At 46.6% G+C, this 25,143-nt stretch overlaps 2 protein-coding genes across 3 annotated transcripts; one reads left to right on the top strand and one right to left on the bottom strand.

The window, feature by feature from the left end:
* Positions 1 to 259: 259 nt before the first annotated feature.
* On the bottom strand, positions 260 to 11,878 carry LOC130404050 (fibulin-7). The gene is made up of 8 exons (XM_056608643.1): positions 11,716 to 11,878; positions 9,384 to 9,543; positions 7,191 to 7,361; positions 5,747 to 5,872; positions 4,170 to 4,358; positions 3,413 to 3,550; positions 2,036 to 2,171; positions 260 to 1,652 (listed from the first exon to the last, which is right to left on the bottom strand). Exons 1-8 carry the CDS (start codon positions 11,848 to 11,850, stop codon positions 1,289 to 1,291), a joined length of 1,419 nt encoding a protein of 472 aa, XP_056464618.1. The 5' UTR covers positions 11,851 to 11,878; the 3' UTR covers positions 260 to 1,288.
* LOC130404051 (C-type lectin domain family 18 member A-like) lies at positions 10,746 to 23,206 on the top strand. 2 transcript variants are annotated; one of them, XM_056608645.1, is made up of 13 exons: positions 10,746 to 10,835; positions 13,148 to 13,216; positions 13,562 to 13,653; positions 16,471 to 16,704; positions 16,897 to 16,997; positions 17,764 to 17,885; positions 18,441 to 18,548; positions 18,843 to 18,935; positions 19,408 to 19,514; positions 19,811 to 19,940; positions 20,432 to 20,528; positions 21,219 to 21,310; positions 22,969 to 23,206. In XM_056608645.1, exons 1-13 carry the CDS (start codon positions 10,814 to 10,816, stop codon positions 23,004 to 23,006), a joined length of 1,305 nt encoding a protein of 434 aa, XP_056464620.1. In that variant the 5' UTR covers positions 10,746 to 10,813; the 3' UTR covers positions 23,007 to 23,206. The 2 variants fall into 2 exon arrangements, with proteins under 2 accessions (XP_056464620.1, XP_056464619.1); XM_056608644.1 differs by lacking the exon at positions 10,746 to 10,835 and having other exon boundaries at positions 12,921 to 13,216.
* Positions 23,207 to 25,143: the final 1,937 nt, after the last annotated feature.

Raw genomic sequence — 25,143 nt, 5'->3', positions numbered from 1 at the left:
GGGAACAGCACTGCTCTGTACAGCCACAAACCCTGAAGTCTTTTGCACCACTACTCAGCCTCCTGCTACATACAGTGCAGGTCCTATTGCACACAGCTCACACACATCTGCCACTTTGTTCAAACATGGCAAATATTAGGTTGTTGATTTGTATTTTAAAACAGTGTTCAGGCATATTTGCATTGCTTGTAGCACCTACAAGATGAATGGGTTGATATAGACAGAAATAAACAGTCACATATATTTAATTTAGTTTTATTTTAAAGTCGGACTGCAAGGAAGAGTAGAAAATTGTTGCACATCAATATCAAATATACAGTCTTAATCACTTAAATATTGTCAGATACTGGCTGGTATATATATTTCCTCTGCTTTATTTTGTAACTGTAAACTTCCAACTAAAGCCATTTAGTGCATGTTACTTCACCTAACCTATTTATGTTTATACCTGACAGGTTAAAGTAACACAGGACATGTTCAGTTACTAACTTATCTACTTACATGAACAATTTATCCTTCATGCTCTCTATGTCACAGCGAACAGCTGCCATCTTTTCATCGTTGGTTTGCAAGAAGAAGTTTTGCTTCCTATTGATCTACTGTATATCTCGAGACATAAGAAGTTATGTCCTGCTGTCTATTGGTCTATATCTCGAGACATAAGAATGTCTTGTTTCCTATTGGTCTATATTTTGAGACATTAGAAGCTATGTCCTGTTTCCTATTGGTCTATATTTTGAGACATTAGAAGCTATGTCCTGTTTCCTATGGGTCTACATCACAACACATTAGGATCTCATTAATGCTTCCTAAATCACTGGACATTATCGTGTGGGGAACTAATCACCAAGGCCCGTATTCTGTGGCTCATCAGCTTTCGAGGGTCCATTCACTATTAGGAAAAAAACTTTTGCTGGAGGTGTTTCACATGATGTGTGCACGCTCAAATCCGCCATCTTGGTCGTCTTTTCACTGTTAATGTATCCATCTATTGATCTACAATACAATTATAGAATATTGACAGCTGGTTGCTTGCTAATTTTCTGCCTTTATAAATATCATTCTAGAGGTATTATTTCAGAAATTTCCATTTGCAATTATTGGTATTCACTTTTGGAATTTCATGTAACATGATTAACAATCTGTGGTGGAGTCAATCTATCCCCCCATGGTACCTCCTACTCCTCAACCTCCCCACCTCTTCCTCCCCCTCCTCCTCCACCTCCTCATCCTCCCCCACCACCAACTCCTCCTCCTCCCCCACCTCCCCCTCCTCCCCTACCTCCTCCTAGAAGTCGTACTGGGACACGAACACGGTCACCCTGGTGATGTATCGGCCCAGCACCACGCGTCTCTCCAGCTCCGTCATCTCCATCTCCGCCTCCATGGTGACGGGACCGGCCAGTGGCGTGACCAGCATCAGCTGACCCGTCTGGCGGTCCGACCGCTGCACGGTGAAGTGGCGGCGGGCCAGTTTGCCCCCCAGCAGGGAGAAGCGTAGGGCGTCGCCCATGGGCCTCATGGCCGACACGCGGAACATGACGCGCGGCGCCGACAGGTTGGACACCACGGACAGGAAGTGGTAGGAGAAGGAGTTGGGCGCCAGGGGACACGCCTTGTTGTCCACGGGACACGGGTTCCGCTCGCAGCGCCTGGCCGGAAGGAAGTGGTCATCGATCAGAGATGAGGAGTGGATCCCCTTGGTTCTTTGAATGGGTTTTGGATTTGCATTTATATGGGATTTATTTTGAAGAAAGAAATATTTTTTTAACCCTGAGAAAATGATGACATTTTTTTAATATAACTGATCAGATTGTTTAACCTTCTGGTTATTACCTTTTCATTGGGTCTAATATTATTGTGTGTATGATCATATTTCAAATATATATCCTTTTAGATGTTACATTTAGATCTGCGGTTCTGATTGTCGCCATCATCTCTTCAAAGCGACGATCCTATACGTTGACCTCTGACCTGTCATGTTCACGCATGGGGTCAGGGTTACAGGACAGGACGTGGTCATGGTTGTACTTACATCGGGGCAGTTTTGACGTAGGTGGCATTGCGCATGCGAGGACACTCCACGCGGACGCACTGGAAACCTCCGTACGTGTTCACACACACCTGCTCCCTGGTGCAGTTGTTCTGCCTGATGGCACACTCGTCCATGTCTGGGAGAGAGAGAGGGGGACGGGAGGGGACAGTCAATAGCAACAAAGAATGAACAGAGAGGAAGTAGATACACTGAAGAATTGTAAATATGTAAGAAAGTAAGTATGGGAGGGATAGAGAGAGTAAGAGAGGGAGAGAGAGAGGGGGGGAGAGAGAGAAAGAGGAAGAGAGAGAGAGAGAGAGAGGGGGAGGGGGGGGAGCGAGTGAGAAAGAGAAAGAGAAAAAGAAAGCAAGCGAGAGTAAGTGAGAGAAAGAGGAAGAGAGAAAGAGTGAGAGAGAGGGCGAGAGAGAGAGGGCGAGAGAGAGAGGGCGAGAGAGAGAGAGAGAGAGAGAGAGAGAGAGAGAGGGCGAGGGCGAGGGCGAGAGAGAGAGAGAGGGCGAGAGAGAGAGAGAGGGCGAGAGAGAGAGGGCGAGAGAGAGAGAGAGAGAGAGAGAGAGAGAGAGAGAGAGAGAGAGAGAGAGAGAGAGAGAGAGAGAGGGCGAGAGGGCGAGAGAGAGAGAGAGAGAGAGAGAGAGCGAGAGGGCAAGGGAGAAAGAGAGAGAGAGAGAGAGAGAGAGGCAGAGGGAGAGAGAGAGAGGTCCAGCAAAAGGATGACAGACAGAAAGAAGGAAACGGGGAATGATAGCAAGAAAAAGGGTTAAGCAAAAAAAGGCAATAGTATTTATTATTCTGGTAAAACGTTCCAAAAATGGCACCTTAATTAACCATGAATCCACATCAGTTAATGCAGTAATAAGCATTTGCTAAAGTTCATTAACGGTCAATGTTGTTGTTTATATTTTCTAATGGTGTTCATGTTAAAAAAAGAATTCATTTATACATTACATGTAGACCTAACCCATTTACCCACTAACCCACTAACCCATTAACCCTTACCTCCTTTGCTAATGCTAACAATGCATATTACTGCATTAACTAATTTCAGTGAATGGTTGAATGATGTTCCCGTATTCTAGGGTGTAACTGGGATCATTTCCCAGTGTACTCTTCTCTGTCTGTGTGTGTGTGTGTTTGTGTGAGTCTGTGCATCAACATCCATACGTATGCATGTGTTTGTTTTTATGTGTGCGTGTGTGTGTGCGCTTGCACGTGCGTATGGGCATGCTCATGTGTTTGTCCTTGTGTGTGCTTCCATGCTTGTGTATCTCAGTGCGTGCATGTGCGTGCGTGGGCGTGTGTGTGAGCGACTTGTGTCTGGTGTCTTGATGAGAACACAGTGCCTGGAGGACAGCAGCAGACCTTTGCAGCTGCGTCCGTCGCGCGTCAGCTCGTAGCCGGCGGGACAGACGCAGCGGTAGCCTCCAGGTGTGTTGATGCAGGCGTGGTGACAGATCCTTCCCGCCTGCCCGTTATGGAACACCTCACACTCATCAATATCTGGAACGCAACACACAGGGACACGCGGGGACACACGCACGTCAATATCTGGAACACAACACACACGGGATACACGGGGACACACGCACGTCAATATCTGAAACACATCACACAGGAACACACACAGACACACACACACACACACACACACACACACACACACACACACACACACACACACACACACACACACACACACATATACACACACAAACACAAAAAGACAAACACATGTACCAACGTTGCAGTGATTTATCTTCACAGCCAAATGGGCCCCTCCCCATATGTCTGTGAGTGTGTGCTTGTGTGTGTCTGTGCATATTTGCGTACCGTGTGCATGCAGGGCCGGCGCTCGGCATAGGCGAGCTAGGCGACCGCCTAGGCCCCCCCCCCCCCAGCGCAAGTTGATTTCGAGTTGCCTAGGGCGCCGAAACAGCCAGCGCCGGCTCTGTGTGCATGTGTTGGTTTTTGTTTGTGTGCGTGTGTCCTTGTGTGTGTGTTCATGTGTGCGCATGTCTGAGTGCGTGCATGTTCGTGTGGGCGCGTGGGTGCATGTGCGTGTGTGTCCGTGGGCGTGACTTGTGTCTCGTGTCCTCCTGACGCGAACCCAGCCGGCTACCTGTGCAGGTGGTGCTGTCCCGCCCAGAGATGGTGTACCCCGGCTCGCAGGTGCAGTGGGTGGTCCCCTGGACCTGGGTGCAGCGTGACGGACGCGTATGCGCCGCACTGGCGTCAGCCGGCAGAGAGGGGGCAGCAGCAGCGGCGGTGGGGGAGGAGCCCGCGGTCACGTTCGTCACGGAGCTGACGACTGAAGAAGAAGAGAGAGCGGTGCGCCGTGGATGGGAGTGTCATCCTGTCTGCGTGATCGTTCAGCTTTCTTAAAACAACAGATGGAATCACGTCGAATGGATTCAATTCAGCTAATCTGTGATGGTATGGCCCCGGGATAGTTACAATTGCAATTCACTACGAGACGTAACAATTTGTGCATCGAATGAGTTGTAGCGGTTTTTTTACATCCAAGTGGTAATGATTCCAGCTCAAGAATCCAGACAACATCCCCATTTACCGCCTCTCACAACCCTCTCTGCTGTTTTTGCTTCCCATTTATTCTCAGTCAAACACATAAAATGATGTCTTCTATTTTGATCCGTGAAAGGTGTTTCCAATGCGGGACTAGGACAAGCATAACATATCCATTTAGTATGAATGATGTTCGAGTTTTGTTTCTGATACGATGTTAAATCTAGTCAGTTGATATCTGCATGGATAAACAGCATGTCACATTTGTGTTTGTTTATTTGTTTGCATGCATTTGGCAGAAATACTGCTGAGGTAAATACATTTAAAGCGATAATTAAAGAGTGTTGTTTATGTGAAGGGGTAGATGCCTCTATTCAACCAACATAGGCCTATTCATCGCACGACTTTCTTCTAACACTGGCACCACAACAAAGTTAAATATGAAGCGACAAAACATGGCGTTGCTGAACTCTCCGCCACCCATTTGCCGGTCGTGTTTTGCAGCGGGGGATTAATGAACTCTTCTAAAGGCGCCAAACAGGGGAACACCGCAAAGGGTACGACCCGCTGAACTGAAGACTGTTGAAAAGGAAACTCGCACAGAGCGTCCAGTGTTTGGGCTGACCAGAGACCAAACAGAACCCGCCCTGCCTCAGCCAGCCTGCATGGGCTGAGCTTTTAAGTCCATAAAAATAGCAGTCTCACCTTTGAGCAGGGCGCCGTGACTGACTTTCTGTGTTCGTCAGCAATTTGTTTCAGCAGCACTTTGGGGATACTTGTTTTTTCCGTGCTTACATCTTACCGCTCGAATTTGGGACGAGGCTTGGATTCAGTGTTAATGAAATACTTCATGTTCTATTGATTGTTTTTTGGAGATGCAATTAATTGTGTTCTGGGAACATGACAGTACTGCCATAAATAATAAATAGCCCAAGTATTTGACGGAGAGAGGATTTTAAAGGTATATACAAGGGGAATGTTTTACCATGGCTTTTTGAGGTTTGAAGGCGTCGAGGACTAGTGACTGTGACATACTGGCATCAAGGCAAAGAGAAATCCTGTCGTGCTGTAGCCGAGAAAAAAGCAGCACTAGCTGCAAAGCGGACTCTTTTGACCTCTGTGTATGAGTGAGTGTGGAGTGTGTGTGAGGTTCCCAGACGTAGGCCTACTCACATGACGGAGCCGCGTTCTGGCAGGACACTCCGGTCCAGCCTTTGGCACACGTGCACGAAAACTGGTTCACCTCATCCGAGCAAGACCCTCCGTTGAGGCAGGGGGACGACGCACACTCGTTGACGTCTGCAGACGAACATGGAACGATTGAATGAATGGATGCACGGATTAATGGATGGGTGAACGAACGGATGGATGGAGGGATGAATGAAGAGCAGCAATATATACAAAATCACGTAGAAAATATAAGAATATGACATCACTGCAGCTTGTTGTCTTTGTGTGTGGTGTGCGTACGTGTTTGTGTACATAGATATGTGTGTGTGTGTGTGTGTGGCAGTGGAAGAAATAAAAAAAAGCGATGGGAGGGAGAAAAAGAGAGAGAGAGAGAGAGGGAGGGAGAAAGGGAGAGAGGGATAAAGCTGGAAAGAGAGAGTAAGAGATGGGAGAGAGATACAAAGGATTTAAATGAGCAGGGGCTAAGTTGACAGAATGCTCCGCTTTTTATCAGAAAGCCTTTGAAACATTATCTTAACGTTGGCTGACATTCAGAGGAACCCCCTGCCTGAAATATCAACTGTGTTCAATAACAACCCTCCCCCTTCCCCCCCCCCAGCAACACAACCCTACCCCCAACCCCCCCCCCAAAAAAACCCCACATGACACAAAAGGAAACATGATCATGAGACATTTATGAAATGTATCTTATCTAGACGTACAGAGAGAGAGAGAGAGAGGGAGGGGGGGGGGGGACAGAGAAAGAGAGAGAGGGAGATGGAGGGGTTAGGAGGCGTAGGTGACATAAAGAGCACGGTGACAGGGTTGTTCCAGAAATCAGTGGATAAGATACAGGGATGATTGATGGGAGAGGAGGGGGGAGGAGGAGGGGAGGAGGAGACGGGGCAGGAGGATGGGGGAGGAGGCGGGGCAGGAGGATGGGGGAGGAGGCGGGGCGGGAGGAGGCGAGGAGGAGACAGGGCGGGGTGAGCTTTATCCGCAGGAGGGATTCAGACGGGTGCACTGGGAGTGGGAGGGTTTATAGTGTTCTTATCATGAAACCAGTACTACTGGGAGTGGGAGGGTTTATAATGTTCTTACCTGGAAACCAGGTACTACTAGTTAGTGTTCTTATCATGAAACCGGGTACTTCCGATAGTGTGAGGGTTAGGGTTAGGGTTTAGTTTTCTTATCAGGGAATTAAACAGGTAACTTCCGGGAGTGGGAGGGTCTTTAGTGTGTTTTTCAGGGGGTTTACCACCGGGTACTTCCTGGAGTGGGCGGGTCTTTAGTGTTCTTATCAGGGAGGTTACTACCGGGTACTTCCTGCAGTGGGAGGGTCTTTAGTGTGTTTTTACAGGGGGTTACCACCGGGTACTTCCTGCAGTAGGGGGCTCTTTACTGTTCTCCTCGTGCGGTTAGGGCCTCAGGGTTCAGGGGGGCTCACCTCGGCAGACGGCCCCCTGGCCGCTCCAGGTCAGGTTCTCCTGGCAGACCCGTGTCTCCGGGCCCCCCAGGGTGTACCCAGGGTCGCAGGTGAAGTGGACCTCGTGGCCCACCGCCTGGGCCTTGCCCAGCCTCCGGCCGTTGACCGGGACGTCCAGCTTTGGACAGGAACCTGGGGGAATCATGGCCACACATCAACACATACAGTAGGGCAGGACAGTTCATCCCAATGTTACAAAAATACAAATAAGGGATCAAGTGCAATATCAAAATCTTTTTCAATTTTGTGATAATGGTCAATGGGTCGATGCAGATATGTAACACTGTTATAACTTATAAAGGGAGTAGGGTCCTACATGTAGGGCCTACAAATTTCAAGTTATTCTCCAGATTTCAGAAAAAATGTTTGTTTGGCAATGACCACAAACAAATGTCAAATCATGTTTTTGAAAAAAAAAATCCTTAGAATTTTTTAATGCAAAAATGATAATTCCCACTAATAGTGAATCATGTGTCAAAAATGCAAGATCAGTCAGAATAATCATGCAAAGGTCCCCTATGCAAAAATGCCGATTTTCAACGCCCCTAACGCGAGTAACGCGCTTGGTGTGGCCGTACCTTAAGGCCCCGTCCACACGAAGCCGAAACGGGCGAAACCGTTGCGGTTTCGATCTATCCGGTTTCGGAGTATCTCCGTAAAGACGGAGTCAAGCCAAACCGGGTAGATCTGTAGAAACGCTGTAGTACACATGCCAGGCCCATAAGGGGCGCTGGTTCTGCTACAGAAATCCAGAAGAAAATTAAATAAGAAGAAGAGGCGAGCATGCGCATAAAGGCTGCTTCCCGAACCACTAACAACACAAACAAACAGTCAGTCAACAGTCTCAATAAATAATGGCTTAGCAACCCAACAAGGGACATGATCTGCTGCGGAACAATTACAAGCCTGTGGTCCGCCATCATCTTTGTCATTGGCTAGACGAGGTCGAGGGGTGGGGCGATGACGTCATGGTTTACGGTTTCAGTCGGTTTCAGGCGTCCACACGAATCCAAAACGAAACCGGGTAGATTTGAAACCACCTCCGAGGGTGGTTTCAGAAGTTTACGGTTTCGGTCAGCGGATTCGCCGGCTTCGTGTGGACGGGAGGCCGAACTGTACAAGACCTTTGCGGTTTCGCCATGAAATCGGCTTATTTCCGAGGCTACCCGGTTTCGTTTTGGATTCAGACGCCTGAAACCGACTGAAACCGTAAACCATAACGTCATCGCCCCACCCCTCGACCCTCTAGCAAATGACTGTTGAGCCCGCGGAGTCTCACCCTTTATGCGCATGCTCGCCTCCTATTCTTATTTATTTTTCTTTTGGATTTCTGCAGCAGAAGCAGCGCCTCTTATGGGCCTGGAATGTGTACTACAGCGTTTCTACAGATCTACTCGGTTTCGCTTGACTCCGTCTTTACGGAGATACTCCGAAACCGGATAGATCGAAACTGTCAACGGTTTCGCCCGTTTCGGCTTCGTGTGGACGGGGCCCAAAGGCCTATTCACACCCTACGGTAAATACGGATACGGACCGTTTCGTCCGGTCCCGGAGGTGTTTCGTCCGTAAATGGGTCCGTCGCCTCTGAGCTTACGAATCCGGAGTGCTCCGGGAGAACCGGAGCAATACCACAGGAAATCGAGGCGGCAGTATAGAGTCAAAAGTCAGACCATTCGCGAAAACAGATAGAGTAGTATAATATCTGATATGTATATATTGTATTTAACGTTTTATACTTATATTATACTATAAACCTGACCTTTTTATTTCATTTTTCCCCTGCTTTGGCAATGAGTTGTAACTGGTAATTTAACAACATTTTGAGAAAATAATCTGCTGGTTGGTGAGGGGTGTCACATGCCACCGCACACTTTTTGCACTTTTTTTTTGCCGATTTCGGATGACCCAAAGCAAAATCATCTCTAATCATCATGTTTGCGATTGTCGATGCCGTTAATTTGTGAAACGACAGTTACTGCCCTCTAGAGGATTTATTGCGTAACATCCATAAAAACGCCGAAACCAGACGGAGGTATGAAGGGTAGTTCCGGGGGCAACGTTTGGGGCGACGGACGAATTCCGTCCGGATCCGGAGGTATGGATCGGCCTTAAGAGGACTGCTTGGTCCAGGCATTGCGTGGGCCGGGGGCTCACTGTTGGTGGTCCGGGAGGCGTGCTTGGCGGTGGTCTGCTGCAGCAGGTTGATTTTCTTGCGGAGGGCACGCAAGCTCTGGGTGTAGGACGCCTCGTGGGCGGAGAGCAGCTTGTGGACCTGCTTCAGAGAGCTCTGCAGCTCAGCACGGGTGGAGCACTCCTGGAGGGTGGAGAGAGAGAGAGGGGGGGAGAGGGGAGGAGATAGCGAGAGGGGGGAGAGGCACAGGCAGTGAGAGAGAGAGAGAAGAGAGGCAATAAGTATTATTTGGATGATTATGTTTAGTTGTTTTCGAATAGAATTGGTTGCAAATATTTAGAATAATCTAAAGATAAGAAAACACAATTTCTGTTTGGTAAATTAGTTTAATTAAATGAGTCATGCCATTTAGGTTGCTGGATGTAATATTTTTTCTTCCGTTCCTTTTAATCAAGTATGAGCATTGACATTCCACCCGAGCGGGAAAAATATGCCTCGTTATTAAATTAATGCACAGTGGACCAACATTAGAGGTTTAACGAATTGCACAAACAAAACTGCTTGACCTACTATTTGCCCTATTCCAGTCCCAATACATGTTTACTTGGCAAAAAACTTTCTGGCAAAGAAATGTTTATACATGTAGCTTAAGTCTAGGGGCGACGTTGTCAGTATTATGAAAAGCCTCTGCTAAACGTTGCATCAATAACTGCGTAGGAGACGGCAGCCCTGAGCCGCGGCACACACGACGCCCCCCGCCTTCGTCTTTTTACATTCGCCTTCCAGTAATCGAAATCGTCTAATCCGTCTACCAACACACACACACACGCACGCGCGCGCGCGCACACACACACACACACACACACACACACACACACACACACACACACACACACACACACACACACACACACACACACACACACACACACACACACACACACACGAGGAACCAGTGGTCAGGTTTTCAAGTAACCATTGCGCAAAGTGGATATTTCAGGGGATGTGAATGAATCGCCCACACCGTCTACCCCCCCCCCCCATCCCCCCCGTGATAAACGATCAGTTCTGCGGGCTCTTTGAAGAACGGCGGGCCGAGTTAACCTGTACACTACACGCAGTCGCAGCGTAAACATCAATCCTCTTTAGAGCCACGGCTCCCATTGGCTGAGAGCAGAAGGGAGTGGTACCAATATGTTTTTGTTTTTTTTTGGGGGGGGGGGGCAGACGTTCTTTGCTCTCTTTCATTCAGCCGACCTTTACTGTTCCCACACACGTGCTTTCAGAACAGCCAATTTGTGTTTTTTTCATCCTGCGAGTTGTGTAAGAAAATTAAACATTTGGCTTCGAAAAAAAAGTTTCAGATTTGGTCCGAAGTAGCTTTTGGAGAAGCTTATGTCAGTGCGTGGGAAGTGGGAACACAGATGTTTACCATGCCCTCAAAGCCATCTTTATGCGTCTGAACAGAATGTTATGTGAGTTTTTCAACTTTTCTATTTGGATGGTTGGTGGTGAATATTAAGTCTGGATGTGATTGTTGATGTTGATAGATGTTTTTATGGCGTTGTTATTTATGTTCTAATAGGCTATTGAGGCCACAAACAAAATACATATATGGACATGTTTCTATCACACTAACTTAAAATCACACACACGCATGCACTTGTGCGCACACAAACACACACATGCACCCACACACACACACACACACACACACGCACACACGCACACACGCACGCACGCACGCACACACACACACACACACACACACATAAACACACAAACACATATTTTAGGTCAAACGGCCTTGCTATTTCAAAAGATATTTGGCAGTTTTGTGTTAAATCACGTGACATGTGCTTGAACTCTATTCATAGACGAGATGTTTACCTGAGAGAAAGGATGGAGTGAAAATGTGGACCAGTGCAATGGCTGCATTTTCTCATGATATGTGACTCATAAAGATGTGCCTACATAACATAGGTTATGATTTTTTACTCATAAATTATCTGATGGTGTGGTAGTCTACCCTGTGTATTCCAGGTAGTCAATAAATGAATTACCCTAATATATTTAACAAAGAAGATCAATGACATTCATAAAAAAAAGTAATCTAGTCATTTTATGCAAGCTTATGCAAGATTATATATTGATTTAAATTCTTATTTACCATTATGGCAGGGATAATGTGCACGAACGATTTCCGATTTCATTCCCCATATTGTAGCCTACCCATTACAGCAGCCTGGGAAAAAAACATCTTATGTCTCGCCGTCTCTTGTGATTGGCAGGACCCCAAACCACAAGTAGCCAATCATGACATGTGCGCGCACTATCAATTGAACAGCCACTCACCTGTCCAGACGAAAATAAGATCGGACAGAAGCATAGGATCACGACGACAAACATTTTCCAAAGTTCAGCCCTAGAGCAGGTTAAGAATATTCCAGAAGATCTCAGAGGTCTGGGGCTATGGAGTGGGAACTTCATGCGCTGAAGACCAGCGACTGGAGCCCGGGGCTGCAGTGCTGGGGGGTTTATCCCTCCATAGCCAATCACAGACTTTCGGGAAGGAAAATAACCAAATCTTTTTATATTTTAGACGGTGCTATAATTCGGGACCAGGGTTTGCTGAGAGGTTGGGCGTGAGGCTATACCCCAATTTCACTCCACCTTGTTTGTCTGTTATAGACGCAGTTGAAAAAACAAACAAACAACGTTGTATAGCTTACTGTGGACTACTTTAGCCTTAAGACCCAGCTTGCCTGAGTCTGTATTTATTTTGTAATGGACGTGCCAGACACTTAACAATAATATTTCCCTGCAATCTTGACGCAAAAGTGTAACTTTGCGCAAACATGGATGTGTAGGCGCGTCATCATCATCATCATCATGAGAAAATAGCGACCATGTGCACTTTGGGGGGACAGACAAGGCATATCCACAGTAGGTCCTCATAAACTATCCTGGACGGATAGTTTGTGTAGTTGAGCTGGTTTTTGGGATGGGTTTAGTTCAGCAGAAAATGGGAACGGGACTTAACACAAAAAACGTTCTACTATAGAATGTGTTTTTTCTTGCCTCGGCCTACTATGAAGGGGGGTGACGAGGTTTTGCACGTAAACAGCAAAATTCACCTTAGGCCTATATAATTTGAATTTTTTTTTTTTTCAACCAAGTGACAGTCTTTCATGACGTTGGTGATTTATTAAACAACAAGATAAAAAGGCCGAATAAATGTCAATAGACCTAAATAATACAGCGTTTAGGTTTTTTGGGGGGGTCTCCCTTAATAAAACAATGGAGCTGAATAACCAGTGGGCCACCGTCACCAGTCTGGTTGACCCAGTGAGATGGCCAGTCATCCACGGGACAATAACGCTTTGAAGACGCAGTAGAGAGGAAACATTGAGCTGACGTCCCTCGTCCGGTACAACAGTTTAATAGGGGTGGGGAGGGGGGGGGGGGGGAGGTCATACGCGGAAATGACTATAAAGGTCCCAGTTCTCCAGCCCATTCAGCAGCATGACAAGACGTTTCTAGAGGAGGAAAAGGGCCATTGTAATACAAACATGGACCTTGGAGAAACCTAAGCCCTCCATCTCCGCGTTATCAACCCATGAGATCCACTACCCAGACTCCCCGGTGTGGTTGGTAGAGCGAGGGTCGTATTTGTGAGGAGGAAGGAAGTAAAAGGGAAGTGTATAGTTACTCGGTCCCCTGCAGACATTTGAGCCACTCATCATGATGTCTCTAACGGGTCCCCAACGTTTCCCTCCGGTTGCAGTCCCAATGGGCCTGCTGCTGACGCTGCTGCTGTGTGGTAACGCTGCAGAGATGGAGGCGACCTCAGACGGTAAGCCGCTCAATTGACAGTCTAATAGTATGTTTTATGACGCATGGTTTACTGGCATGACATTTGTAAAAGGGACAAGGAAGTGGCCAATCACAGTTTCAACCACATTTAAATAAGAGAAAAATCGAATGGAGATGTTTTAGACGAAGAAAAAAAAGTTATTGTTTTAATTTCCATTTTACCCATGTAACGAGCATGCAGTTTTAGATCCGCTTTTCATAGGTCAATTGAATTATAAACCATTTAAGCTATTCATCCAATCACTGCTCCCATCCACGCAAAAATCATTCGTTACCATTGATCCATTAGATGGTTAAATACTCCTCTGCTTGTGTTTCTTTGCAGGGCTGGAGGTGAAGGAGCACACTCGGATTGTTGCCCAGCACAATAGGCTACGTAGCAGGGTTCAACCCATGGCAGCTAACATGCAGAAAATGGTTTGTGGCTATTCTCTGCTTTGCGTGTGTGTGTGTGTGTGTGTGTGTGTGTGTGTGTGTGTGTGTGGGGGGGGGGGGGGGGTCTGAGTGCGTGCGCGTGTATGTATGTGTGCGCGTGTATGTATGTGTGCGCGCACGAGTGTCAAGAGGTTAATATTGTCCAATTGTTTTTGTTACCTACTTTTGTACAGACATTCAGTATTCTTCTACTCTGCCAGTCTTTCAGTTAAGGGAAACAGTGGAAGGGGAGCAGAAGCAGATCCTCTTGTATATCAAACCGGTGTTTTAAACAGCTCTGTGACCTTGGTAACTGATTCCCTCAAATAAAGCAAACTCCTCCAAAATACCACATTAATGATATAGTATATACCCAGAGTTGAAAAACAGGCAGGATTATAAAGGCTACCTTGATGGTGGTTTACTGTGTGTTGTTCAGATTAGTCCAACAACACGCAGAGATGGATTCAACCACACAAATGCCTTGCTTTGATTCAGAACCAATCTCCAGCGCTCATCTGCTCCTCTGCTTGGCCAAATTGATCTCTTCCCGCTTATATCTTTGTGAGATATGCTCACCGGGTTATCTGTTGTATAATATATTCAGCGTATTTGACTTAAGTGTAAAATAGGATGCTCTGTACAAACCATACTGTAATCTTTCTCGTAGATAACATCGCTAAAGTAATCTCACTACGCTCCAATTTAAAACCGCCTCGCCAAAAACTCACTCTCTGTCGATAAGGTGGTAATTACAAAGACAGTAGGGGCATAATTATTCCGCGCTAACAACTGCGGGGCGACAGGTAGTTTTACTTTAATTTTCTTGGTGAAATCCCCCACTAGAAGCCTTAGTGCACTTTCGAGGCGCGGGAGAGCTTTGCCGATAAACGCTGTAAACGGCTCAGAGCTTAAGATTTTGATTATCTCCACCTTTTCTTCCCAGCACAGCTGTAAAAAGGTAAGTGTTTGCGGTGGTAGTGGAATGATTATAATATGCTAATTCAGGGTTTCTTACTGATGGAGATGAATACTGATTTCACGGGATTGAAAGTAATGAGCTCCCTGCTTTTATTTTTTATAATCCAGGAGGTCATAAGGTCAACCAAGGCGTTCTCGTACTGCATTCAGATGCATTATTTAATCATGAACTTCTACTACCTAATTTTCCTACTCATGCTTATATCAAAATATGTTTTGAGATTGATATTTATCACTATATGTTTCTCCCACCACATCCTCAATGCTCCCTGTAGACCTAGGTTGTTTTAAAAAGCCAGCCAGATATTAGATAGGTGTTACACAGAGAGCCATATTGCTTTGTCGTGGACTATGTCTGTGTAAAAACTGTCACAAAGATTGCCAAGGTATAGATTTAAGACTTAAAACACACGGGCCGGGAGTTCACAACAGGCATGACATGTATTCGCCTGGAATGTGTTGATGTGTTGGAGAAGGTAAGGTATTATCACCTTGCAACCATTTTGGTTCTGAACACCTGCTGGGTAGGGGGGGTAACTGAATGCGGACCAGTTCCCCCTACCCAGCTAGTGTTTAGAACCAAGATGGCAACGGAAAACGCCCGATTGCCTGGCGACCCCCTGCACCTCTGGGTGGCGCCACAGCCAGATGTTTACTGGCGTGTTGATGACATTTACATTTAGGGCATTTAGCAGACGCTTTTATCCAAAGCGACTTACAATAAGTACATTTGTCATAAGAAGTGCATCAATATATCGCTGTCGGTACAGAAAGGATGTTCATAGAACCAAGTGCAAGTACAGCAATCGCTAGGCTAACCAATTCCCCGTGTCGCAGCAATGATAGCAGCTACTGCAGTTGCTACACAGTTAAGTACTATAATACAATACAATACAATACAACACAATACAATACAGTGTCCAATGGGGGCCAGAAGGCGGAGGGTGGCTATGCAGTGTCGAGGTGGACTCTGATGTGATGACAACACTAGGTGGGCGGGGCGGTGGGGGTAATAGGGGGTTTAGTATGTTGTCTGAGACAGCTTGTCCCTCTAAGCTCCGTCTGACTCATGTGTGTGTCAGCTCACAGCCACTCCACCATGTCTTCCATCTGACCCCACCGAACATGATCGCAGACCCCTCTCAGCGGCCCTGACTACGATTATGTTCTTGGTCGTAAAGGAGAGCGCTCCGTGCAAAACAAACTACATGGAAAAAAAGGTGACAGGATTGATGAGAGAGACAAATAGGGCTGTGGGCTGAACAATGTAAATAATGAGACGATTCATCACATTTCTTTTCACCAATTTATTCCCAGTCGCGCCAGGAGACAAATTATTTATTGACAGGTCACGCCTTAGAAGTGTGAATCACACACACGCAGGCACAGACACACATATTCACATGCATACGCACAGACACACATGCACACATATACACACTCACGCACACACACAGACACATACACACACACGCACACACACTCAAAGACACAAAGACACATACTCACACACACACACAAAAGACAAACGCGCACATCCACAGACACACGCACATGCTCAAGACCCAGTCAACATCGACAACAGTGAAATGTGTTTCTGGCTTGATGGCTAAATGCGCTTGACATCTCCGCCCTGTCTTTTCCTTCGGGTCTGTCTGCTGTTAGAGTTGGGCACCACGGCAGGCCCCGCAGCCTCCTGTCGCCGCTCCCAGCTGACTTCACGCAATCGAAAATGCATTTCACGTGCTGCTGAACACAGCTTGCGTCTGAGTGGGGGCACCCGCATAGTGTTTTTGCGTAACCAAAGAAAAACACAAACGCTTTGATCGTCGCATCCAGGAGTGGAACGAGAGGCTGGCCTTATTGGCGAGCCAGAGGGCGTCGTCCTGCCAACCCAACGCCTCCCGCTACGTCTCGCCGCCCTTCCACCACACGGGGTGGAACACGCACGTCAGCGCGCACGGAGCCACCTCCTTCTCTGAGGTCATCCTCCGCTGGTTCGAGGAGGGGCTGCGGTATGCCTACCTGGGGGCACGGTGTGGAGAGAACGCCACCTGCCAGCACTACAAACAGGTGGCGCCCACGTTCACTTAGTATCGATTGTGCGAAATTGAATGTTGATTGTTGGCTCTTTGATATGTGTGTGTGTTGGCTGAAGTTTGAAAAAGCAATTTTTAATCTCACTTTTTTCTCTCTGGTTTATAAAGGTGAAATAGAAATATGTATAAAGTTTTTTGCTGTTGACACTGTGTCTGTGTTGTTTAGTTGGTGTGGGCCACTTCTAGTCAGCTGGGCTGTGCCAGACAAGTTTGTGTGAGAGAGCAGGACCGTAGCTGGGACTTCTACATCTGCTCATACTCCCCTGGGTGAGGAAGTGGAGGAACGTGCAATTTTTTTGGTGCAACACAAATAAATATTGTGTGAATAACTGAATACACAAATACCTTACAAATACACAAAATTCCAAATCCATACAAGCCCATCGTAACACTATCAAGCTTCACCTTCCTGGCTGTGTTTGACAACACAAGGCCAAGGTCGTTGATGAACAGCCATACATCAGCATGTGTGTCACTAGTGTGCGTTATGTGTTGTGTGTCACTGCCTAGTCTGCGTTATGTGTTGTGTTTCACTGCCTGGTGTGTGTAAATGCAATGCCTTGCTTGTGTTTGTGTGAACATGTGTGTCACTGCCTAGTGTGTGTTCATCTGTTGTGTGTCACCTTCTACTTTGTGTTTATGTCTGTACATGTGTGTCATTGCCTAACACGTGTATATGTGTGGGTACATGTTTGTCACTGCCTAGCGTGTGTTTATGTGTCAACATGTGTGTCTAGTGTGTATTTATGTGTGTATTTATGTGTTGTGTATCACTGTGTACCGTGTGTTTATGTGTTGTGTGTCACTGCGTACCGTGTGTTTATGTGTGTTTTTACATGCTTGTCACTGCCTAATGTGTTTTTATGTGATGTGCGTCACTGCCTACCATGTGTTTATCTGGGTGTACATGTGTCACTGCCTACTGTGTGTTTATGTGTTGTGTGTCACTTCCTACTGTGTATTTATGTGATGTGTGTCACTGCCTACCGTGTGTGTTTATGCGTGAACATGTGCGTGGTGATGCGTGTCGCAGGGGGAACTGGGAGGTGAACGGCGTGGCGCTGGTCCCCTACAGGGCGGGGGAGCCCTGCTCTCTGTGCACCTCGCCCATGTCAGGCTGCTTCAGGCTGTGGGACCACGGAGGAGGACTGTGTGGTGAGTCACCGCAGCTCGCTCTGGAGGACAAAGACTGGGGGGGGATGAGCCCGCTATTATCTGTTTAAAAGGGTTAAGAGATGGGTAAAGGACGGACAAAGCTGTCCTTATTTTAATAGACGCAATTATCACAGTATTCTATGGCATACCATTTCTAGTTGAAATGTGTGGTGTGTGTGTGGTTTCATGCACATGTTTTTTTGTGTGTGTGTGTGTGTGTGTGTGTGTGTATTTATGTGTTTTCATGCCCATATTTGTGTGTGTGTTTGTGTGTGTGTGTGTGTGTGTGTGTGTGTGTGTGTGTGTGTGTTCATGTGTATGTGTGTGTGTGTGTGTTCATGTGTATGTTTGTGTGTGTGTGGTCCTGTGCATGTTTGTGTATTTTGTGTGTTCATGCCCATGTTTGTGTGTGTGTGTGCTTTCATGCTCTGTGTGTGTGTGTGTGTGTGTGTGTGTGTGTGTGTGTGTGTGTGTGTGTGTGTGTGTGTGTGTGTGTGTGTGTGTGTGTGTGTGTGTGTGTGTGTGTGTGTGTGTGTGTGTGTGTCCTACTCCCAGAGGTCCCTAAGAACCCGTGTCGAATGAGCTGCGGTCAACACGGCCACCTGAACGTCTCGTCCTGCAAGTGCCGCTGTGACCCCGGCTTCACGGGGATCTTCTGCCAGGGTAACGCGCGCCTCAGCAGCCTGGGAGAGCCAGCGGGGGGCCCATCGATACCCACAAAGGGGACCCATTATACCACCAGGTGTGAGGGTGATTAGCCGTTACAAGCCGTTTTGGAAATCAGCCTCTTTTGACATCACAAGCGAACGTGTCCGCCTAGATGTGTGCTGGATAGATCAGTCTACCAGCCTACCCTGTGGACTGCAGCAAGTGGCTTGTAACGGCTAATCACACTCACGCCCGGTGGTGTAATATGTCCCCTTTAATGCGTGGGTGTCGCCTCCGATGTGTCTCCAGTGCGCTGCAGTGTTCAGTGCGTGCACGGCCGCTACAGGAAGGAGGAGTGCTCATGTCAGTGCGACCTGGGCTACGGCGGCCCCGAGTGTGCAGGTGGGTTTGCCCTCTTTTTTTTTTACATGAAGCCAGCTGGGAAGTTTATGTTTTAAAATCGAGAGAGGCTAACCTGAAAGGTGCATGTGAATTTGGAGGCATTGCAATTCCAACCGGATGGGGGACCCAGCAGAAAGTCCCAAATTGGAAAAACCCAATCTAATAGATCACCTCTAAAATAGAAAGGTTTATAATCAAAACATTTATTCATATCCATTCATATTTCTAAATATTGTTTATGACATATAGAATATTTCCCCCAAAATATCACGGATTGAATTTGTTATCAACATAAGCTTGTGGTCGCCGAACTCCATCAGGCACCGACAGCGCATTAACATTGTAAGCATGCCGTCAGGATCTATTTATCCAACTGGTGACCCGGCGAAAACCCAGGGTAAAATAAAGTCCACTGTTATTGCCTTCGCTATCGTCTGAGGCTCACCGCGGATTGCTGCCGCTGTCCCTGCAGAGAAGCTGCAGTTCCCTCTGCGCAGCTGCAGTGTCCGGATAGACGAAGACTGCTTCATGGTGTCCCCAGGGGCAGACACCTACTACGCTGCCAAAGGCCACTGCCAGGTGAGACAAGAGACAGGGCAACTCAAAGAATAGAATAGGACAGAATAGAAGCTTTATTGTCATTGCATTGAATACAGTGTATTAATGCAACGAAATTGAAGGTGCCACTCCTGATCAGTGCTTTAAAAAGAAGAAGAAATAGTATATATAGTATAAGATATAAGATACTACTATACTACTATACTATATAAGATATAGTATAGTATGCAACAAATACAAATACTTCCCCTGCATACACACCCGTGAAGGTGTTTATGTGTGCGGGTGTCCCTGTTTGTTCTCCTCTGAGTTGCCAGGAACGTGGAGGGATGCTCGCTCAGATCCACAACCAGAAGGTCCAGGATATCCTGGCCTTTTATCTGGAACAGCTGGAGACCAGCAATGACGTCACCCACTTGGACTTTGAGACGCGAAACTTCTGGATAGGTGTGGTCCCATGTCATTTACATTTAGGGCATTTAGCAGACGCTTTTATCCAAAGCGACTAACATTAAGTACATTGGTCAGAAGAAAGAGAAACCACAATACATCGCTGGCGGTACAGTGAGGATGTTCATAGAACCAAGTGCCAATCACTAGGTTAACCCATTCCCCGTAAACAAAAGAGGTAGCTACAATAAGATACTACACAATGCTACGAACCATTTTTAAGTGCAGGATGTACAACACACAATAAGTGCGTACATGTCATCTCCGAACACACAAAGTACACAAATGACACGTAAAATACACACACCACCCATCTGATCGCAAGGTGTTGTTAATGTCTGGATGGCTGCAGTCATTCGTCTCTGTACACAAAGCACTCTATCACAAACAAGATGGGCGGTACCGTTTTTCTGGCCAGTATGTTTAATGGGAGAATAAACGTGTATTGTGAAGTATATCATCCGTTAAAAATACCATTTCCACTGCAGGTCTGACGTATAAATCTCTGAAGGACTCTTTCCGCTGGGACACCGGAGAGCCGCTGGTTTTCAACAGCTTCGCCTTCGGACAGCCGGACAACCAGGGGTAAGGAGCCTGTCTTTGTTGGACATGCTCAAGTACGTGCTAACATTATGTGACCTAATATCACCCAATACTACGCGCCATGGTCTATTAAATGTAACAGGGCTTACACTTGCTCCTCCTTGTTGATTTGTCGTTACTTAACCTATTTTTTCTAATTATTTTTTCTATTATTATTTTCATGTTTTTCTTTTAGTTGCGCTTATAATGATGGCCAGTAGGTGTCTCAGTTGCTTGCTTTCTCTCGTTCTTTCTTTCGTTCTTTCTTTCTTTCGTTCTTTCTTTCGTTCTTTCGTTCTTTCTTTCGTTCGTTCTTTCTTTCTTTCTTTCTTTCTTTCTTTCTTTCTTTCTTTCTTTCTTTCTTTCTTTCTTTCTTTCTTTCTTTCTTTCTTTCTTTCTTTCTTTCTTTCTTTCTTTCTTTCTTTCTTTCTTTCTTTCTTTCTTTCTTTCTCGACATACAACAGAAATAGAATGTTCCAGATTGAAGTGCAGGCCTTGAGAAAATGTATAAATAGAGAATTGAGAACGAATAAATGTCACCCATTCGTTCACGGTGTCACGACGTTTAATCAATAGACCTTTGCAACACAGTTTCTTCCTTCTATCATACATGTCAAATGTTTTTGAACTGCACAAGCGGCTACTATTCCCCCCTCCGCGCTCATTACCCCTGCCCCTCTGTCCCCCCCCTAGGTTCGGGAACTGTGTGGAGCTGCAGGTGTCCAGCGGCTTCAACTGGAACGACCAGCGCTGTAAAACACGGAACCGCTACATCTGTCAATACGGTGAGGACCAGCTCCGGGAGGGAGGGAGGGAGGGAGGGAGGGAGGGAGGGAGGGAAGCCATGAAAGAGGGTTTAGTTACCGGGTGGTGTTGCTGCCTCGCTGCTATCCAGATCCACGGCGGTCAAGAGGATTCAAACGTGAGCCTGCCCGGAGCGCAGCGCTGCGACGCTATTGGCCGACCATTTCATCGATTACCAACTGATTATCAGATGTGATTAGCGATGACGTCGCTATCATAGGGTCCATGTTCTGAACAAGGCTGCTGGTTTTGAATGTGGTGTTCCTGCCATTGTTAAGGATAGTTCAACTGAAATAACCAACACAGATGTATATTATCAGTCAAGGGGTGAATTAGATGAACATTGGCCATAGTTAGGATTTTTTGAGTAGAAAATGTCAATAGGAAAGTGTTCGAATTTTTGTTATTTGGACATAAACAGAATAGGTTCTGAAGGAAGAACAACAAGTAGAATCAATGTTATATATATATATATATATATATATATATATATCATTGATTCTATGGCAAAGTGCCCAATGCTTATCTAATCCACCCCTGGAGCGATGGTAACATCATTTACATCTGTGTTTGTTATTTCAGTGTGACCCTGCCTACACTTTTAAACATCGCACTTTCAAAATCAATGGCACACACGGGGCATACAATAAAAAGCCTTTTAGGGATCAATAAACGTCCGCTTCAGAACGCTCGGCAGCATTTAGACAAATACCTTCTACTCAGATTGATTGGCTGGATTTCTGGCAGCTCTTTGTTTTGTAGTCTGTGTGTTTCTGTGTGTGTGTCTGTGTGTGTTTGTGTGTGTGTGTGTGTGTGTGTGTGTGTGTGTGTGTGTGTGTGTGTGTGTGTGTGTGTGTGTGTGTGTGTGTGTGTCTTTGTGTGTGTGTGTGTGTGTGTGTGTGTGTGTGTGTGTGTGTGTGTGTGTGTGTGTGTGTGTGTGTGTGTGTGTGTGTGTGTGTGTGTGTGTGTGTGTGTGTGTGTGTGTGCGTGTCTCAACTAGTCCCAGGTGTGCCATCTTGTATTGATTGCCTATAGCTGTCTCAACGTGGTCAGTATTGTCAGGATTACAAGTGTGGATAGCACTCTCTCTGTGCAAATTGTTTCATTTGTTTGGTTTAGAATTGCACTCTTTGTAAATAGTTCCAAAATATTGTTTCAGGGCACAAGGGAGGAAAGCAAAAGTCTTGAAGCCATTGTGTTTTCCAGCCCCTAAATAATCACATGAAATAACTTGTGACACCAGCAGACCCCCCCAACACCAGACGCAGAACTCACTGGAGTCATTTCCAGCCTGCGTGGCTGTGTTCTGACCATTTATAAAACGTTAAGTTGAAAGTCAACAGCCTGAGGCGACGCTATTATAAATATGCTCCTGTGTGCTGTTCTGTGTGTTTTTGTGTGTGTGTGTGTTTTTGTGTCTGTATGTGTATGTGTGTGTGTGTGCATTTGTGTGTGTATGTGTGTGTGTGTGTGTGTTTGTGAGCATGATTGTGCAGGTACATCAGGGTATGTGTACATAATGACTTCCATGCGTGTAATGTAAAGCCTTGCTATCCTTACATTATTCACAATCTGCTGGTGAAGGTTAGCAGGCATCTCAATTATTTCTGCACGTGTGTGTGCATGTGTGCTTCTGCAGGTCCTCATCACGTCACCCTGTGGAACGTTGGTGGATAAACAAGGCGCAGAGACGCTCTGGAACCACGTGACGTAACCCATGAGCCACCTGCGGTAACTTCTCCTAAACCTGAGTTTTCACTGTTAAACCGGCCAAGATTCAACCACTTATTGATGAGTGATCACTGATCAGTGCACCGAGTGCACTTGTTGTAATAAGATATATCGTTGGAAATTCAGCAATCATTGCTTGTTTAAAATGCCTTTTTTTATCATGAAGAATAAAAGACGTTAAACGTTTAAAACTCTTCGTATGATGTTCTTTCGATGTTGGTATTTGTACACAAATTACCATATAGAAATTTTTTATGTTAAATTACGTGACTTGTGATTTGGATGCATGAGATTTGACCCAGTTGATTACTCTCTTCTCTGCAGTGCAGCCATATATTTACCGGGTCCTCCACCCTGTTCACCCAGAAGCACAGCCAATCACTTTGATGTGTGAGGGGGCGGGTGACTGCAATGGGTCAAGGGTGGGCTAGTAAGAAGAGCAGCTCACTGTTTGGCAGGACCAGAACGGGGGTCACAAGGTCACACTAGTGGACAGTTCAAGATGTTCAAATGTACTTTGAGCCTTCAAACCCCCTCAAGCGTGCATTTTAATCCATTTGTTGGACCATTTTAATGTTTAGTCTTTCAGATTTCCTCCATAGTGGCTTGAGCTGCACAGATATACTGTATGTTGTTAGGGATTAGGGCGTCTTGCTCAAGGGTGGCTTGGTAGACTTAGCGGACATCAGGGATCGAACCCAGTACCTATTAGCTGGGAGTCATCGAAAACCGTAGCCGTGGCGACATTATCCTGCCCCCAAATATCCCACCCCAACTATTGACATTGCTGAGTGGCTCATCCACTGAATACGCTTTGCCCTTGGATGGTGTGAGTCCTCCACGCTGGGGGGGCTGATGAGTGGCATCAGGACTTGAGTCCCGCGGTTTGCTGGGATCACTGAAATGATGCATCTTGACATGGTGACCGGTCACTCGCAATCAAACCCAGACCCCCAGACAACACTGCCCACAGAACCAAAATGGTCCTGATGGAAAGAATGCTTTTCATCAAAAAAGAAAAGAAAAGCACCGCTTTGTTGCTGAAATACGCCAGAAATGTCGCGACAACACTACATCCATCCATTCATCTCCCCAGAAACCAGGCATTGTGCTATGCTGAGCCCCTACAGCACTGTGCCCTTTAGATGTTATAAATGGACTGTGAACGTGACGTAATTGCTCTTCATGTAGTTAGTGTGAGCTTCATTGTGGACACTATGTGTTACTGATTGTACCAAATAGGCTTCTTAGGAGATTGCAGGGCAAAACATGGTTGCTGATTTTATAATTCTTTCTCGGGCTGCCAACTCAGCGAAGCAGGACTCACTTCAAATCCCTCTAAAGGAAAAGGCGGTGTATGCAAAAATTCACCAGAACAGGTCAGACACACACGTGCACGTGTTTGAAGGTTTCCATCAACGTGTGTGCCAACCTTTGGAATCTTGGCAGGTGAATTGTTTTCAAACCTATTGTCCATGTGCCATGTAGCATGAGGTCCGATGATAACAGTAACACAATATATGACCTAATAGTCACCTCCTTATGCAGTCAACAATAGGCGCTTGTTTGTTTGTGTGTGTGTGTGTGTGTGTGTGTGCGCGCGCCTGTGTGCCCGCATGAGTGTGTGTGTGTGCGTGCACGCGCGTGCCTGCACATGTACGTCCACACTCACACCGTGTGTGCGCCGCGTGCACGGGCGTCAGAGCCCCGGGCGGCCCGTGGTGTGGCTCCATGCTGGTCTCATGGTGCCCTCTGATAAGCCGGCCTCGCTGATGGCTCCAGAACGGAGGCAGCGCCGGTGGAATTAGCTCCCATTGTCATGGTAATGACAGTGATACTCCTGCCCCGTCCGACTCAGGCCCGCCATTGTGCCCAAACAGGAATGCAATTTCTCCTTTGCGGCGGCGAATGGAAGCCACACGACAATCCTCGCAAAGAGGGACCGGCCCCCGAATGACTCTCCATTCAGTCGGGGCCGAGGGGCCGGCAGCCAATTAAAGGGGGAGGGTCTGAACGGCGGCTCCCCTTAAGGCCCCGGGCGGACTCTCAATAGACACGTTACAGATTTCACACACACACACAC

Source organism: Gadus chalcogrammus, chromosome 14, assembly GCF_026213295.1.
Source record: "Gadus chalcogrammus isolate NIFS_2021 chromosome 14, NIFS_Gcha_1.0, whole genome shotgun sequence".
Classification (NCBI taxonomy): Eukaryota; Metazoa; Chordata; class Actinopteri; order Gadiformes; family Gadidae; genus Gadus; species Gadus chalcogrammus.
This window is presented reverse-complemented; position numbering and strand designations above follow the sequence as displayed.

Bases quoted from the DNA above. Each gene is read 5' to 3' on its own strand.
- LOC130404050 (XM_056608643.1), bottom strand. From the start codon at position 11,850: ATGAAGTTCCCACTCCATAGCCCCAGACCTCTGAGATCTTCTGGAATA. The intron at 3,551-4,169 runs GTAGCCGGCTGG...GTTGCGTTCCAG, and splicing joins GGACAGCACCACCTGCACAG to ATATTGATGAGTGTGAGGTG. The intron at 2,172-3,412 runs GTCTGCTGCTGT...TCTCTCTCCCAG, and splicing joins CGACGGACGCAGCTGCAAAG to ACATGGACGAGTGTGCCATC.
- LOC130404051 (XM_056608644.1), top strand. From the start codon at position 13,105: ATGATGTCTCTAACGGGTCCCCAACGTTTCCCTCCGGTTGCAGTCCCA. The intron at 18,549-18,842 runs GTAACGCGCGCC...ATGTGTCTCCAG, and splicing joins CACGGGGATCTTCTGCCAGG to TGCGCTGCAGTGTTCAGTGC. The intron at 20,529-21,218 runs GTAAGGAGCCTG...TCCCCCCCCTAG, and splicing joins GGACAGCCGGACAACCAGGG to GTTCGGGAACTGTGTGGAGC.